This window comes from Bactrocera dorsalis, chromosome 1 (assembly GCF_023373825.1).
Source record: "Bactrocera dorsalis isolate Fly_Bdor chromosome 1, ASM2337382v1, whole genome shotgun sequence".
NCBI classification, from domain to species: Eukaryota; Metazoa; Arthropoda; class Insecta; order Diptera; family Tephritidae; genus Bactrocera; species Bactrocera dorsalis.
Genome location: NC_064303.1, coordinates 5,635,864 through 5,653,104, shown reverse-complemented (window position 1 = coordinate 5,653,104; position 17,241 = coordinate 5,635,864). Strand labels below are relative to the sequence as shown.

General features: G+C 33.4%; 3 protein-coding genes across 5 annotated transcripts; all 3 read left to right on the top strand.

Moving 5' to 3' along the window:
* The first annotated feature begins 295 nt into the window (after positions 1-295).
* LOC105232431 (uncharacterized) lies at positions 296-2,995 on the top strand. 3 transcript variants are annotated; one of them, XM_049459018.1, is made up of 2 exons: positions 296-523; positions 664-2,995. In XM_049459018.1, the coding sequence occupies exon 2, from the start codon at positions 1,361-1,363 to the stop codon at positions 2,618-2,620; it is 1,260 nt and encodes a 419-aa protein (XP_049314975.1). In that variant the 5' UTR covers positions 296-523; positions 664-1,360; the 3' UTR covers positions 2,621-2,995. The 3 variants fall into 3 exon arrangements, with proteins under 3 accessions (XP_049314975.1, XP_049314980.1, XP_049314971.1); XM_049459023.1 differs by having other exon boundaries at positions 303-523; positions 684-2,995; XM_049459014.1 differs by having other exon boundaries at positions 303-523; positions 579-2,995.
* A 512-nt stretch (positions 2,996-3,507) lies between these two features.
* On the top strand, positions 3,508-9,289 carry LOC105232432 (circadian clock-controlled protein daywake). Its single transcript, XM_011214109.4, has 4 exons — positions 3,508-3,776; positions 6,875-7,255; positions 7,323-7,469; positions 9,022-9,289. The coding sequence occupies exons 1-4, from the start codon at positions 3,656-3,658 to the stop codon at positions 9,174-9,176; spliced, it is 804 nt and encodes a 267-aa protein (XP_011212411.2). The 5' UTR covers positions 3,508-3,655; the 3' UTR covers positions 9,177-9,289.
* Positions 9,290-11,306: 2,017 nt separating this feature from the next.
* On the top strand, positions 11,307-16,658 carry LOC105232428 (uncharacterized). The gene is made up of 4 exons (XM_049459031.1): positions 11,307-11,841; positions 15,678-16,058; positions 16,124-16,270; positions 16,332-16,658. The coding sequence occupies exons 1-4, from the start codon at positions 11,523-11,525 to the stop codon at positions 16,481-16,483; spliced, it is 999 nt and encodes a 332-aa protein (XP_049314988.1). The 5' UTR covers positions 11,307-11,522; the 3' UTR covers positions 16,484-16,658.
* The last annotated feature ends 583 nt before the right edge of the window (positions 16,659-17,241 follow it).

Genomic DNA, 17,241 nt, shown 5'->3' with positions numbered 1-17,241 from the left:
TATACAACTTATAGACTACCGAAAATTAAAAAAAAAATGTTTTCACAATTTTACATTAGGTTCTTTAAGTATTAAGTAATTAACAAGCATTAACAATTTTTTAGATTATTTTTTTTTTATTTCACAAGCATTAAAAATTTAATATTAAGTAAGGGTTAATTTATCGTACCTTTTACTTTAATTTATTATACTAATGGTTATACTACTGCTATCTCTTTTACTTATGTTAACTAAGCTATTATAGTAATATGTTTTTATATTGGAGGTATCACAACCGTTACTTGCTTACACAATTAATAACATTTAGCTTATCACGCCGGTTGGATATGAGTTAAAAGAAGGTGTTGATATTAACTAAATTTTATTTTAATTAAACTAAAATTATGTAGTTTTTAATTATGAAGATTTTATTATATTTTATATGTTATTTGTTTGTAAATAATATTTGTCAAAACAAACTATTGCTTAAGTTTATACGGACATACATACATATATGAACCAATATGTATATAGACCAACAAAAGTGAGTTAAAATGAGTTTTTAAATTTTTTTTAATTATTAATACATATTTTTATAGATTAACTAATACTTTCAATTATGTAAACATTTTTATAAAATTTTTTATTTGTACTTTATCTGACTTCGATCTGACTAACTACCAGCAAATATTGAAATTTAAAAGTATAAGCTGTACTTACGAGCAGAAAGTCAAGCAAAATGTAAACAAACCGCAAAACAAAACAACAACTATAAGGAAAACAACAACAACAACAACCATAACGAAAACAACATTAGCATATCAGCGAGGATCGCTACGAAGGCTCTGCTCGCTTAGAATGCAAGGCGTTAACGAGCCGCTGCCGCGAGGATAGCTTAAAGGTGCGCACGAAAACGTAAACAAGTGCAGAACAATACTTGTTTGTGTCAAAATTAGTAAATGGATTGGATGTTGTTTTGCAAAAACATGTTTAGAAGAGGAATCCTGAAGAATAAAAATGAAAATGTAAACAAATGTTTTGTTTGGCATGTTGTTTTGCAAAAACAAGATTTAAAGGAGAATCCCTGAAAAATAAAAACGGAAACGTAAACAAGTCTTTGTTTGTCCTCCGAGCGTTATCAGCTAAGAATGTGTGGCACTTTTCAAGTGTGCTGATATCGCAACATTTTGTGGCATATAAATTGGTGCGGCCGAGGGCTAGCTAGATCATTACTAAGAATTTAAGCATTGTGACAACACATTGATTGTGCCGTGAAGAAAATTCAGAAGAAAAACCAAATCACTTCGTAGAAATTCTACACAAATTCGTTAAAAGTGTTAAATTATTTCAAAGAAATCCGTGCAACAAACAGCTCAAGAAAATGGATCTATCTATGCATGATAATGCCGAGAACCAGCTCTATCACCACAAGAAGTTCGATCATGGCAAGCGTCCACGTGAAGAAGATGTACTACAAGAGCTGGATCAACTCAATCGCGACCGACGCTCGCCACCGAACGCTATATTGCTCAATCCACACTTTTACGGTGTTGAGCGCGCTACAACACCATTCTCCACCGACTCAAATTGCTCTTCTGAGTATATGGGCTTTGTGACGCGCTTCAATGCCACCAGCACGCCAAGCAGCAAGCGGCCACGCCTAATGTCCAGTGGTGCATGTGGCACATCCAATCCAAGCAGCGAGGATAGCGGCGTCGTCACATTAACACCAAAGAAAGGGGTAGCAGCCAGCGTGTCCCAACTTGGTCAACAACGCAAACGCCAGCTAAAGCCATCGTTGCTCGCACAACCGTCGAAGAAGAAACAGAAGACTGTGCAAGTCGGCGAAACGAAACATAATTACACAACACCCAAAAAGCCGGGTAACAACAGCAGCTCTGGTGACAACAGCGCCATCAGTCCTATCACCGGCAGCAGTGTCATTAATGTGTCCGCCAACACAAGCGCCATTAGCACCTTGGCCATCAAGGGCAACAAAACAAATTTGTCGAACAAAAGTGTTAGCCCGGTGAGTGCCAACAGCATTAAAGCGGTGCTTAAGCCCACAGAAGTCGGTACCTTGGAGTTGCCTAAAAGCGCTGATTCTCTCGTCAACAGCAGCGACCCTCAATTGGACGCCAGCGCGGTGCTGTCACGCATTAGCGAGGATAAGCTGCGCAGCATTTGCACTTTTCACACGAACATGGTGCGCCAGTTTCCGAAGAAGGAGCGTTCGCCCAAGGATCAGGAGCGTCGCAATAAAAACACAATCGCTTGCCGTATGAGTCGTCGTATCAAAAAGCTGGAACAGATCGCTGTCGAAGAAGAATGTAAAGAGCTAGAACAGCAACATGAAGCAATGACAGAAGAGATATTGCGTGCTACAGCTTATCTGGACCAATTGGAGCTGTTAATGGCACAAACACAAATTTCTGACGATGACGAATCCGAAATCGATGTCGTTAATATTAGCAATGAGCGATGTGACACTCCGGCTACGGCAAGCGCGTCGAAGCTGCACAACAAGCCTGTTGGTGTGCCTATGCTGCCGCCACCTGTTATGGGACCTGCCAGCAGGATAAAGCCACATCCTTTTTCGATCGCAGGCTTATTGGGCAATCTGAGCCCAATAAATGCGTGAATACAAGTCTTTCCTTTGAAGTATAAGTAACTTAGCTATAAGCATTAAAATAGTTTTATTTAATTACAAAGATATTTGTGTATATACATATATATTATATAACTTCTTGTACCAGATGTTACAGTTAAAGTTTTGATTCGAGAAATCAATTGGAAAAATTTTTAAGGTTAAGATAAGATTTAGAGACATAGCTAAGATTATGTTTGTATTACTAAATAGTATTTATGTTTGTAAAATTATTTATTGAATTTTCTTAAAGTTTAATCTAAATGTACTGTATTTAAAAAAATGTTGTGTTTTTGAGAATATGCTAAGCCTGGTTGTCTTAAAATATTTAACGTTAATAAAAAGCTAAAATTTGTTAGCAAAAGTATACTTTGTTAGTTTCAAATATTTATAAAAAACAAATAATGAAAACATAAATGTGAATATAAATGAAAAGCTTTTGTCGGCAGTTGATTCAGGGGATTCTTTGTTTAAATTTATCGATATATTCACATGAATCCTTTAGTTTTTGACTTTAATACTTTAAAGTGATCTTATTTAATTTTTTTATAGTTGACGCATTTGCATATAATCTCATATAATCGGACTTCAATATCACTTTGGTCAAAACTTTATAAAATCTATTCAGTTTTTTAATATTTCAAATATTTACAATAACCGCGAAGGTGCCGATTTATTAAAAAATAATAATAATAATTATGCCATTACAATATGAGTTGAAATGCTACACCATGGAAAATCGATTTGATTGAAAAAATTCTTATATACTTCAAGTATATATCGGAAAATATTGATTAGCTGCGTGTGTGTTGCAAAGCCCTTCGATGTGTTTGTAATGAAAAACACTATATCTACCCTGATATATTCCGGATTATTTCAAAAATATTCGAAGTGTTGTCGCGTTTATTTCGAAGCACTCGCGTTCTTTTCTATAATTCAAACAAGTCACCTAGGCAATTCTAAGTGACATATCGCGCATCCTTAAGTGTAATTTTTTAGAACAATTTTATTTTGTTAGAAATCAGGAAAATGTCGCGCATTTCGTACGTACTCGTTATACTGGCCTGCTTAAATGGCTGGTGCGCTGCAAGTTTTCAACTGAAAGTCGATATGCCAAAGTTGCCTAATATCACGCCATTGACTGCTCTACGTAAGTGTGCTGAGTTTCAAAATATAAAGGACTTATTACGGTATATATAACTAGATTTAGAAAAATATAAGGAAAATGGGATAAAAACTAGTGGGAAGTCCAAGATATGCTTTCTCGATAATTTTTGTTCTTATAAGTATTAGTCAAATTAAACATCAAAGAAATGTTCAACGATAGTCTCTTATTTCGATTGTCAAAAATTTCAACTGAAAGCTCGAACAACTGTGTACTACTTTTTATCATGGAAGTGGGGTTTTTTCGCAGACATCTTTATTGTTCTTTAACGATAACCTAGCAGAGTTAAAACGAACCTATACTCGTATTCCGTGAAAAAATCTTCCCTGCAAAGAAAAATGTTTAGCTAAAATGTAAAAGGATTCGCAGAGCCTTTAAAATATCTCATACAAAAAACACGTAAAACAATCTGTTTTCATTAAAAATTCCTAACTTTTGAACCAGTTAGGTTATATTTTTTGAAATACGGATTCTTGTAGAACCAATTTCTAAAAAACTGTACTTATCCAGACTTTTTCTTATATCAAAGATTTGTATATTTAAGAGCTTTCAAGCTGGAAAAAATATTGGGTGGTCGAAAAAGTCTCTTCGTATTTTGTAAATAGATGTTGCAGTCGTATATCTCCAGTGCTACCAATCACATTGTGTCATATCATATAGTGTTGGTAAGGTGAGACTTGGAGCTTCATTTAACCAAAAGAATTAAATTCGGGGAAGTTGAAAAAAGTTACAACTGTTCAAAAATAAGTGAAAATAATGAGGGAATTCGCTATATTTTGAAATTTTTGTATAAAAAAGGGAAGAATGCCACGCAAGCCACCAATGAAATTTGTGAAGTTTACGGAGACTTTGCTGTAGCACAATTGGTTCGCTTGCTTTCGTTCTGAAAATTTCGAAATTTCGATTTACACTGGTGAAAGTTTTACACTGATGGAATAATGTCTCTAGTGGAGAAATGGCAAAAAGTGGTCGACCAAAATGGTACATATTTGGTTCATTAAGGTTCTTTATAATAGAAAAAATAAATAAATAGAAGTTTGATAGGAAATACGAAAAGACTTTTTCGACTACCCAATATTACTTTTTTAAAATTAAATTCTACGAATAAAGACGAAAAGTTGATGACAGTAAATATTTTTTTTCAAAAATATCAGTGATGTTATCAGAAAAATTGTTAGAATTATTTGAGCTATTGGTTATCATGTGACTTTTTTGAAAATATTTTTTTTTTGGAATTAAATTTGCTCCACTTTTTGTTTATATGAAATTTGTCACGCACGTGCATAAAATAATTTACGAATCGTGTAACTGTAACTAATGCGAATTTAAACGATTTCAATAAAAATAGCAATTATTAGTGGTCTAATTGAATCGTTTCCGGTATTTACAACCAGTTTGAATTGATATAAAATTAACACGAAAATAGCATTTGCAAGCTGGCAGTGTGCACACAAATCGCATGCGACAAAAATGTTATGGGACAAATATCATGCGATAAACTTAATGTGATGTGAGATAAATGTAAAAGTTGATTTGACATTGGCAGAAACTGATATATAAACAATAGAATTAGTCACGTAAACATCGCTGTAGAACTCAGAAGAACAAGTTGTATATAGAAATAAAATTACCTCGGAAGATACATTTTTATTTCGGAAAGAAAAATATACGAGATGAACACCATTGAAAAAAAAGTTGTACTTAGCAATAAAATTATCTCGGAAGAGACATTTATTCCCTCAGTTTTTTAGTGTACTTAGTAGTATACTATTTCGAATGAGACGCTATACTATATGGAACAGTCCGGGTCAAATTTGATTAAATGACAAGTGGAGCATGCACCTCTTTTTTCTACCTTTTTCTGCCTTTTTGCTTCTTAAAAATTATAAAAAGAAGGTCCAAGCTTCAATTCCTAGTCTAAAATGTTACAGAACTGCTGAAAGATTTTATGCCAAGGGTAAACCATTGTTCTAATAGAGAACTATACTGGAGAACTATGCTATAAGAGCAATGGTTTAGAGAACTAACCGTCCTAAACTTCGCTGTAGAACTCAGAAAAACCAGTTGTAGAAATAAAATAACCTCGGAAGACACATTTTTATTTCGAAATGAAAAAATGTAGGAGATGAACGCCATTGAGAAACTGTATTATATAGACCAATCCGGGTCAAATTTGATCAAATGACAAGTGAAGCTTGCATCTCTTCTTTCTACCTTCCTCAGTCTTTTTGCTCCTTAAAAACTATTAGGAGAAGGTCCAAGCTCCAAATTTATGTTAAGTTTTCTCCTGACCAATTTAGTTGAGAACGAATTTGAAGAATAATGTTAAAAAAATGTTACAACAGTTTCAATACCACTATACGAGTATAGATTATATCGTCACCGGAGAAACGTAATTTTTAAATTAAATTATTGAAATAGCTTGAAGCTACTTATACTTGGAGAACTTGGTACTCTTTCTTTTTTGGAGAAGTTACTTTTTTGAGAGAAATCAATATACAGAGAAATATATGTTTTTTTGCTTTTCCCTTGTTTTGTGCGCTTTGTATAAAGTGAGGCCATACAGTGTACTAAATAGGCGTAACGACAATTTCAAAGTAACAAAACTGAAATTTTGAGTTTAAATTCACTATCGTTGCAACTAAAACTAATAAAGTATCTCTCAATACTAAAACATACTAAAGTCGTTAATTATGTCTCAACCTAATTAAATTGATGTCAACGAAAGCAAAATCAGAAAAAAATCTAAACAATTATTTGAGAATTTCGGAATTTTTATGAGTAAGCTTAAAAGCATTAGCTTCTGAATGACACACATACGTAATAACGTTTGAAACATGCTGAGAGCAATGCCAAGGCAATTATGTTGGCGATGTGACTTCGCCGATACGAGAACGAGTAAACACGTGCGCGTATGAACGCATGTGTGCCAAGGACCTGTGTCACTAACCGCAATGACCACGACAATTAGAATTAGCAATTCCAAGTTTTTGTTGTTGCTCTTAAAAAGTATTAATGTCACCATTTAAGTTATTTAATTGATAGCAAGATATTATTGTTTACATTATTTTCATTTATTTTAGCGCCTGGTATACCTACTTGCGTTGGCACTAATTCAGATCTCAATGCATGCATTAAGAATGGACTGAAAGAGATAAAACCACGTCTTAAGAGTGGCATTCCTGAATTAAGTATACCACCCCTGGATCCCTTGGTCTTAGGAAGCCACAAGGTGGAAATGACTGACGATTTCGCAAAAGGCTACTTGAACGTACACAATCTGATCATAAAGGGCATAAGTGAGAGCACCGTGGATACGCTAAATCTTGAAATGCAAGGCGATCACGTGAAGTTGCAAGTGACTACGAAAACACCAAGCATTGAGAAACAAGGCGCTTTCCAAGGCGAATTGACGGCAGAAGGTTTGAATCTGAAACCTGAGGGGCAATTCACTAGCAAATTGAGTAAGTGAAAGAGAAGAGAGAAATTAAGTGTGCATATTTACATGATTTTCATGTTGTTTATTATTAGCTGATTTGCAGCTGGACATCGAGGCAGAAGGTGATCTCACAGAGCGTGAAGGTCATAAATACTTGCAGTTGAAGTCATTCAATGTTATACCGCAAATCGGTGATTTGGAATTCAATGCCGACAATATAGTACCAGATAAAGGCTTAAGTAAGTGTGAAAAAAATTTAAGTTTTATTAAAAAACAGATATTTTCGAATACGCAATATTTATATAAAATTATACTAAAATTCGCCCAACCATTTATAAAGACGAATTATATTTTAGTATTTCTAATTTTTATACATAACTTCATTTTTAAATTTTTTTACAAATACCCTGCTTTTATGCTATTTTCTATATTAATTTCTTTTAGGATTTATCCATATATAATCTGATATTTTTTCAAAAATACTTTTTTCGATAAATATAAATTTTTCGGTGCTATTTGAAAATTTTCTTATCGAAAGATCTATTTATCAAAATTAAAAATGTTGATTTTAAGGTAATTCCTGAAATGAAATTTTTTTATCGATATACATATGTATATCTCATATCGATAATTATATAATTATATACTTTTTAATATTTACCTTGCTTTTAAAGTATTTTGTATATTAATTTCCTTTAATGTTTATCGAATTATATATATTTTTAAAAATTATTTTTATCGATATTTTTTTTAAATTTTTATACAGATATCTTACTTTTGTGATATTTTTTATATAAATTTCATTTAATATTCATCGATATATAATTCGATAAATTTAAAAAAAATATTTTTATCGATAAATATGAATTTATCGGTCTTATTTGAAAATTTTTTTATCGAAAGCTTTATTTATCAAAATTAAAAATATTGATTGTAAGGTATTACTAAATGAAAAAAATGTATCGATAAATATCGCTTATTTATTAATTTCAATTTCAATGATTAAACGTCTGAGCTATTTGCTTTAAAATATTTATCGAAAAATATAAAATTATCTGTTTTTTTTTAATTTTAGCGGGCTTGGATTGTATTTTCTATATTAATTTCCTTTAATATTTACCGATATACAATCCGATATATGTTAAAAATTATTTTTATTGATACATATTTTTTAAATATTTAGACGCATACTTTGATTTTAAGGTATATTCTATATTAATTTTTTTTTAAGTTTATCGATACATAATTCGATATATTTTCAAAATTATTTTTATCCATAAATATACATTTTTCGGTGCTATTTGAAAATTTTCTTATCGAAAGATCTATTTATCAAAATTAAAAATTTTCTATATTAATTTCTTTTGAGGTTTATCGATACATAATCCGATATACTTTTAATATTATTATTAAAATCAATATTATTATGTAATTTTCTTATCGAAGGCCTGCTTTGTTAATGGTTGAAAATTTTAATTTTAAGATAGTTCCGAAATTAACTACTAATTTTATCAATAAATTATCGATACATTTCGTTTATTCATTCTCCTTAATTTAAACGATATAAAATCTGATCTCTTTTCCTTTCAAATGTTCATCGATACGTATACAATTTTATCTATTTTATATTTTAAAGTATTTTTTTTTTATACAAATAACAGTATATATATATTTTTTTTGCAATTTCTTGTATTAATTTCTTGTATTGCATCTCGCTCTCGGCATAACTTTTTCAACTCAATTAAATATATACATAAAACTTATAAAAAAAATTTTCTTATTTATTTTTAGATACAGTTATTTTGGCTGTTATAAATTCACATTGGCCTACATTCTATAAATTACTGGTAAAAGAAACGCGCACAACTTGGGAACCCATTGTTTTGTTCGTAGCTAATGCATATTTGACCGCTGTGCCATTTGACTTGTTCATTGATGCGCCTTAAGAGAGTACCTTACTAAAGCACATATTGGTATATAATGCTTTTATAAATATTCTATATGTATTTAATCGAAATGAATGTAAACGTTGTTAATAAAGGAGTTCTGCAATAATAAATGAATTTTATTTAAGCTGCCAGATGATACTCGTACTTAAAGTGTTATCCGATTTTTTGGTTTGTATATATATTGAATGTATATATAATTATGAAAATTCTCTAAAAACTCGAAGTCTATAGAGCAAATACGTAGGTTGCCTTTTTTATTACGGGATTTGGCAAACCTAGTGTTGCAATCTGGCAACTTACAACTTTATCTTAAAGTTTGACATGTTTGATGTTATATACTTTTATTTTCAACGTTATTTGTGTTGTTTACAGTAACTTAAAATATCCAACTCAGCAAAAATGGTATTAAATCGCGAACATTTTCGCGTGATTATTTTTTACAACTTTCGACGTGAATTAACTCAGCAACACTGCAACGATGAACTTAATGAAATTTTTTGCAATGAAGCTTTATTAAAGACCAGAGTTTATCGGTGTTTAGGTGAATTCAATCGAGGTCGTAGATGACTCCAAGACCGATTTCGTGAAAGTCGTCGAAAATCAGTTGTTGCGCCGAAAACTACTTATTGATGCTGTGCGCAAACTGATATTGCAAGCAATTAAAAAAAATATATCAATAAAGACTGTACCTTGAAACTATCGATGATATGGTGATAGGTGACGATGGTAGTTGTCATTCAAATAATCAGCAAAGCAACTGCATTTTTGAGCACTTAATATATTGATTTGATAAGTTATCCGCTGTATAATCTTCACTTGGCGTGAATGACTTCTTTGATACAGCAGTGTGAGCTCCAGCATGACTTCCAGTGCTGCGGTTAAGAAAAAGCACATTACCCCTGAAGCGCAGACGCAGGCGTGTCTTTGCAGCTTTGATAGTTGAAGACCTACTGAAGAATGCGTGCCTTCGATCTCCAAGTAACCGCTCCATAAGTGACAATAATCCTTACGATTATGGTATACAGCCACCTGATGATACCTGGATTGCAGCCCCGGGATCTGTGGCTAGGCGTTTGTGTATCGTGAGTGTCTTGGCGGTTCTGAACTGTGTTAACTCATTTCGCCTTTTACCCTAAAGTTGAGTCTAATGTAAGGCATAGGTATTTGACCTCTTTAGACATCTTCAACATCTTGGCACCAAGTTTTAGGGAAGAGATCTTTGCTTTGAAAAAGGGTTGACCATTTTTTTTGACGGATTGATATTTAATCCTACCGTATTGCACTATGGGGCTGACAGATCGAGAAGACTCCGGGAAATGTCTAGAGCACAGCACCAGGGAAACAATGGAGCAAGTCTTGTGCACTTATCCCGCATTGGCAAGACTACGCTGTAAGCATCTGGGGTCTTCACAGAATAATACACTAGAGGAGGTATAGATAGCGAGGCCAAAGAGTATGTTAAAATTTACAGTGATCATAAAGGATGACTACTCCTCATGGATCTAGTAACTGTACTCCAACTGGTGTCATAAAGGACCAAACTGGTCCATGCGTGGCTCATTTGTCTACCATACTAACCCAACCTAACTTATATAGATTTAAAAACACTTTTTACTTATCACACTATGCCTACTTGTTTTCCATTAATTGGGGACTTAAAAGCCCCATTATTATTAACTATTAAATATTTTATAGAGAAACAAACAATTTAAAATAATAGAAGTATTTCATTGTTACCTTATTTAATTATTCCAAATAAACCACTTTTTATCTTAAAACAAATGCATTTGTGTAAGTGAGCGTAAGTGCCGTGTATTAAATAATATATAAATTGGTTCCACAATTATGTAACTCACATACACGCACAAAAGCTGCAAGCTGGACACATGGCTAATAATTGAGCATCGGATCGTGCTTATAAATGCAGATATTTTAGATTGCGCTATGACATATTTATGCACACACAACCTTACCACATACTAAATATGATATGTATACCGATTTATATGAGTATATACAAAGATCTAATAGTCAGCCGGTTAGTTTTGTATGTTTGCAAGTAAAATCGCAAGACATTATAATCAAATCAATTTTATTTTTATTGGAAGGTGCCATAAAACCAGCTGCAGCAATGCACTGGCATTCAGAAGCCGGTCAGTTGTGGACGCGTCCACCAAGTGTTTTGTGGTGCATTTCTTAAGCGTTAAAAGCATACTAAAGAGTTTGAACTGCAGTTAAGATTCGCACAGCGCATGCGCGCCAATAAATCGTGGGAAAAAGAATAAATAATCCAAATAATAAATAATCAAAGAACAGAAATTTAGTGTTAAAAAAAGTACAAAAATGCATTTGAGACAAGTTTTGTGTCACGCGTGTGTCTTCGTGTTCTTCTGCTGGGCCGTATGCGCACAAGATATGACATCATCTGCAGCAACAGCGGCAAAAACCACAACTGTTGCGTTGGAAACATCACCAGCAACAACAAGCACAACATTAGAGGGCGCTAGCACTGCTGAAATATCAAGCACCGCCAGCTCTGTGCCTATAAACACCCCTCCAACAACAATTTCTGTTAAAACGAGTGATGAGAGTAAAGCAGTCGACAGTGCTACGAGTGCTAATGCAGCAGCGAGCACTTCGGAGCCGAAGAAATATTTCACAGGTAAGAAAAAAAAAAACGTTGATTATTATTAGCATATAAAGGGATTAAAATTATTTTATGAAATTGGAGAAAAAGTTTGAAAAGTATATTGTCTAGCAGAAAATAATAAATTTAAAATGACTAAACGCATTTCAAATAGGCGGCATCAAAAATAATATATTCATAAAAAAGGGTGATAGTTAATTCTCAAACTTAGTCTGTTGAAATTCGCGTCAAGTGCAGGCATCGTAAACGCTGACTACTCCTTTTGGACTTACCAAGTGTACTCCATCTGGTCTCACAAAGAACCAAATTGGTCTATGCGTGGCTTGATGGTCTACCAGATTAACCTAACCTAATCCTCAATATTAAAAATTTACTACACTTTGAATTAAAAATTGTTTTTTATACCCTAAACAATGTATCGTAAACAATAAACTTAATAGTTTGGCGCGAAGTGTGTAACACCTGGAAGGAAACGTCGGAGACCGCCTGTTAATGTGCCTGCCTGTATAAATGTGATCTAGTCCTTCAGTTTTCAAGATATCAATACAAAATTTTGCATACTTGCTTCTCTCCCTAAGAAGCTACTTTTTTGTCGGAGTCACCGATATGTGATCACTATAGCATATAGCTGTCATATAAACTGACCGATAAAAATCAACTACTTGTATGGAACACTTCTTTGTTTGACAAGATATATTGACGAAATTTAGCATACATTACTGTTTAAAGCAATGCTATAATTTCTGAACAATTCGTTCAGATCGGTGCACTATAGCATATAGCTCCCATACAAACTGACCGATCAAAATCAGGCTCTTGTATAGAAAAGTTGTTTATTTGATAAAATATCTTCACAAAATTTTACATAGATTATTGTCCAAATCACAGCTATAATCTCTGAATATATTGATCTGATTGGCATAATGTAGCAAATAGCTGTCATAGAAACTGACCAATTAAAATCAAGACTTTGTATGGAAAACTTTTTTATTTGATAAGATATGTTAACTAAATTTGACATAGATTATTGTTCAAAGTAAGGCTATAAAATCTGAAAGTATTGTTAGGATCGGACTACTATAGCATATACCTGTCATACACATTGACCGACCAAAATCGAAAGAAAGATCTTTTGTTTTAGTCTATAATAAATGCACCTGTGTAGGGTATTATAGAATTGGTGAAGCCGAAGTTGACGTTTTTAATTTCCTTTTTAATTCAAATCTGCAATTTAGTAGACTTTTCTAAATTCAAATCCACGGTTTAATAGACAAACAGTGCGATTGCCATATAAGTATATATGTATAACCCTACAAATAACCACTATCATCACTTATAATATAGCAAGACGGGCTTAGACTAGATTCGACCATATATGCTTAACAAAATTACTTATAAACTAGTTACAAGCACTAAATTATCTAATTAGTAATTCGCCGCACACCGTGTCGTATAAGTAACCTTCCTTGCTGCTAACTTTACATGGCCTGCTTCAATACAACAGATGCTTAATGCTATGTTTACTGACTTTGATTATTGCAGAGCATGAAATATTGAAATTATTTTGGCTAAAGCAAGACTGTAATAAAAAAAATACAAAAAAAAATATTACAAAAAATATTTAAAAAATATTAGAAAAAAATATTGAAAAGAAAAATATTAAAAAAAAAAATATTAAAAAAATATTGACGGCTTTGTTAATAAAAAAAACAATCAGATTCAATTTATTTACATATTGCGAAACAATAATTCGACCTCCACACAATTCAAAATCAAATGCGATAATTGATTTCAGCTTTTAACGCAAAAGTTCTTAATTTCATGCGCGTTGTAGTGTTCTCTGTGCAAGTATGTATGTGTATGTATATATTTATTACATATATGCTCAGCTGTAACATTTACCACCACTTATTTCTACTCAGCCAACTGCGTGTGTCTATTGCTGGTTACTTATTTACTTGTGTACACACTAAGCCGCGCGAAAACAACAACAGCACTAACAATTGTAGCGCGTCATAATCGCAGCAGCCATTTAAATGAAGGTCAGCCGCTTCGAAGGCAGCATTTCAAGCGCACAATTGTGTGACCTTTGATATGCGCTGATTACGTGCTTACTAATTTACAATTATCCATTCTAAGATCACTTCGTACACAGATTAATTTATGATATTGACGCAGAGCAAATTGTGTAGGCCTTTTCGTTCTGCGCAAGTTAATAATGCGAATACTAGTTCATTGTTGCAATTACAATATATATATATATATATTTGTTTCTTTATGCTTGTATATTATTGTGCTAAATTTGCGCTGAAATAATGCGCTTAACATTGTTGGAGCTTTCATATACATATACAAGTATGTATATTTACCTAAGTAGCACTGATAAGTTTAGACAAAATTTATGACTCATATACATTGTATTATATTGCAGTTGTTAGATAAAATGTGAAATAATGAAAGTGAATAAGCTCGAAATGTTTTCTGTGAAGATAAGGTATTTTTCGTACTAAGCATTTTTGTGTTAGGTTAGGTTAGGTTAATCTGGTAGGTGCAAGGTTAGATTAGGTTAGATTCGTTTAGGATGCCTGCGCTTGACGGCAATTTCAACAGACTCTGCGGCTTCACTTTCGATTTCTCCTCCAGGGTATCATAACGTGGGGACCCCACATTCTTAGAGTGTAGTCTTGCCATTGCGGGACAAGTGCACAACATATGATTCACTGTTTCCTTGATCTTATCACTTTGTCAGCCTCATCTTGCGGCCGTGTTCTATGGAGTGCCAATAGGAATTTTGGGTACTTCCTTTGACATCACTACAAGCAGAAGCACAAAAAAGTGATCCTGCTACACGGCGACACTAGCCCGCACGTGGTCAAACCTGTTAAAAATTAACTAAAAACATTTAAATGGGAAGTCCTCTACCCCATCTGCTGTATTCCCCAGATATTACACTGTCCGATTATTATTTGTTCTGTTCGATGGCACATGCTCTGCCTCAAAAGCAGTTCCACTTATAAAATAACATTGAAAATGGCTTCATTGTTGGATAGCTTCACAAGATGGATAGTTTCACTGTCATGTTATTCGAGCTTTGCCAAGAAATTGGAAAAAAGTTGTGACTAGCGATGGGAAATACTTCGAATAATTCCTTTGTAACCATTTCCTTACAATAAAAATGCATTTTTTAGTTACCGTTTTTCTATATCATGAGGTTCTTGCATTTTCATATTTTTTTTTATTTTTTTATAATTTTAACTCGTCTACGTTTGCTTATCACTGATTATTATCCTTTAAAATTAATATTTTATGAAACATTAGCTCTATATAATTTTAACTAAAGCAGCACCTTGACTGGTCAGGGCTTAGGTGGCTTTCGAGCCTAGATGTGATGTGAATTAAAAGTCTTGAGGCGACCACACGGTGCTCTGGAAGCCAGGCGGCTCTCTAAAAGTCAAGGTTTAATATAATCTAAAAAAATATTCCTCAGATAGTACCGCTCGTCGTGGGAGACTTTACTTTTCAATTGCCTCCTCAGGTCGAAGTAGCAGCTGTTATCAAGAGTAATTCTGTGTTGGCTTCTAAGGCTGATATTGCTGTTGGTGTTTATGTGGGTTCCAAGAGAAGCGAATTTATCTACGACAACAAAGTTATGACTGTCAAGGAGAAAAGTCGCGAGTGTGACGACTGTATGTTTGACGACTGAAGATATTTCGTGTTCTCTTCATTTGCAGATCAAAACCTTAAAATGATTACAAAAAGAAATAGGTGCATAACGCTGAATTCATCAAGGAACTTAAAATTTGATTTTTATAAACTTTAATAATTACTCTCCCCTTTTATTTATTTTCCAGTTGGCGATCTACCCGTTTGCAAGCAAAGCAGCCCTGAATTCAACGACTGCGTGAAAAATCTCGTACAAAAGTCATTGCAACGTCTTAAAAACGGCGATCGCGATTTGAATATACCGATAATCGATCCGTACAAGCTAAATCGCACGACATTTCAGTATACCAGTGGCACCATACGCGGACGCATAATTATGCGTGATGGACTCACATATGGGTTCTCGAAAACGGAAATCAAATCGCTCGACTTGAAAATAAATGGCGATAAAGTCACAATGAAATCGCTCTCATATGTCCCAGTGATAAACATCGTGGGCAATTACAAGGCAGAATTAATACTTAACAATATACAATTGCGGCCCAAGGGTGTCTTCAATGTGTCGCTGGGTGAGTTGCATATATTTGAGGAATGCGAATTTAATGCAATAATTTTTTGTTGTTGTTATTTGTAGTGGATGTGAATATTGACCAAACACATGAGGGTACTTTCTACGAGGCGGATGGTCATCGTTTTGTGCGCATGCGCAGATTCGACGCTGAACCGAAAGTTGGCGACTTTAAGCTGTCGGCTACTGGTGTGTTTCCCGATCCAACATTAAGTGAGTGAAATTATTTATTAAATTAGGAATGTGACGTTAAATATAATCTTTTTTTTTGCAGATGAGCTCGCTGTAAATATTGTGAATCAATATTGGCGTCAAATCTTTCAAGTTTTCTTGCCCGAAACACGCCAATACTGGGGACCATTGCTGCTGCAACAGCTCAATGAAGTTATGTCTGTTGTGCCATACGATGTTTTTGTTGTTGATTAATATTTTTACTAAGACGGCAATTTTTGAGTTCTATTTTGCGGTTGCTGTGTAAATTACGAAGAAACAGAGCAAGTTTGGCGCTTAAGTCTTTTGTTAATATTTCCACTGGTAGCCGTGTTTGGTTGAGTATGTGTGCAATATGAATAAAATATGAGGAGTATGAAATGATTGTAAATTTAATGACTTTGATATTGTAATGAAATAGCACTTTTTTAATTTTTTATAAAAAAGAAATTCAAACGATAAGCGTTTTTGTTGAGATTGGAAAAATCATCGAAGTCACGTGTGTACAAACACGAAACATTGTCACGAGGGGGTATTACAAACTTCTACTCATTCAAAATGCATGCTTAGGAGTAGATAATATGATTAAAAATATGTATGTATGTATATATAATATATATGTGTAAAGCATATGAGCCGATTCGAATTAGCCCGTTGTTATTCTGTATGTACGTGAATTAGAGCGTCAATTTGTGAGATATTGACCTAAAATTTGGCACACATCATTTTCTGCCCAAGAAGCTGTTTATTTGCAAGAACCATGGATATAGGATATAGCTGTCATACAAACTGATCGATACAAAACCGGTTTTTGTATGGGAAATTCTTTCATTTGACTAGACATTGTCATGAAATTTTGCATAAAGTATTACTAAAAGCAACACTATAATTTCGAACATAAATTGTACAGATCGAACTACTATAGCTTATACCTGCGATACAAGCTGACCGATCCAAATCCGGTTCTTGTATGG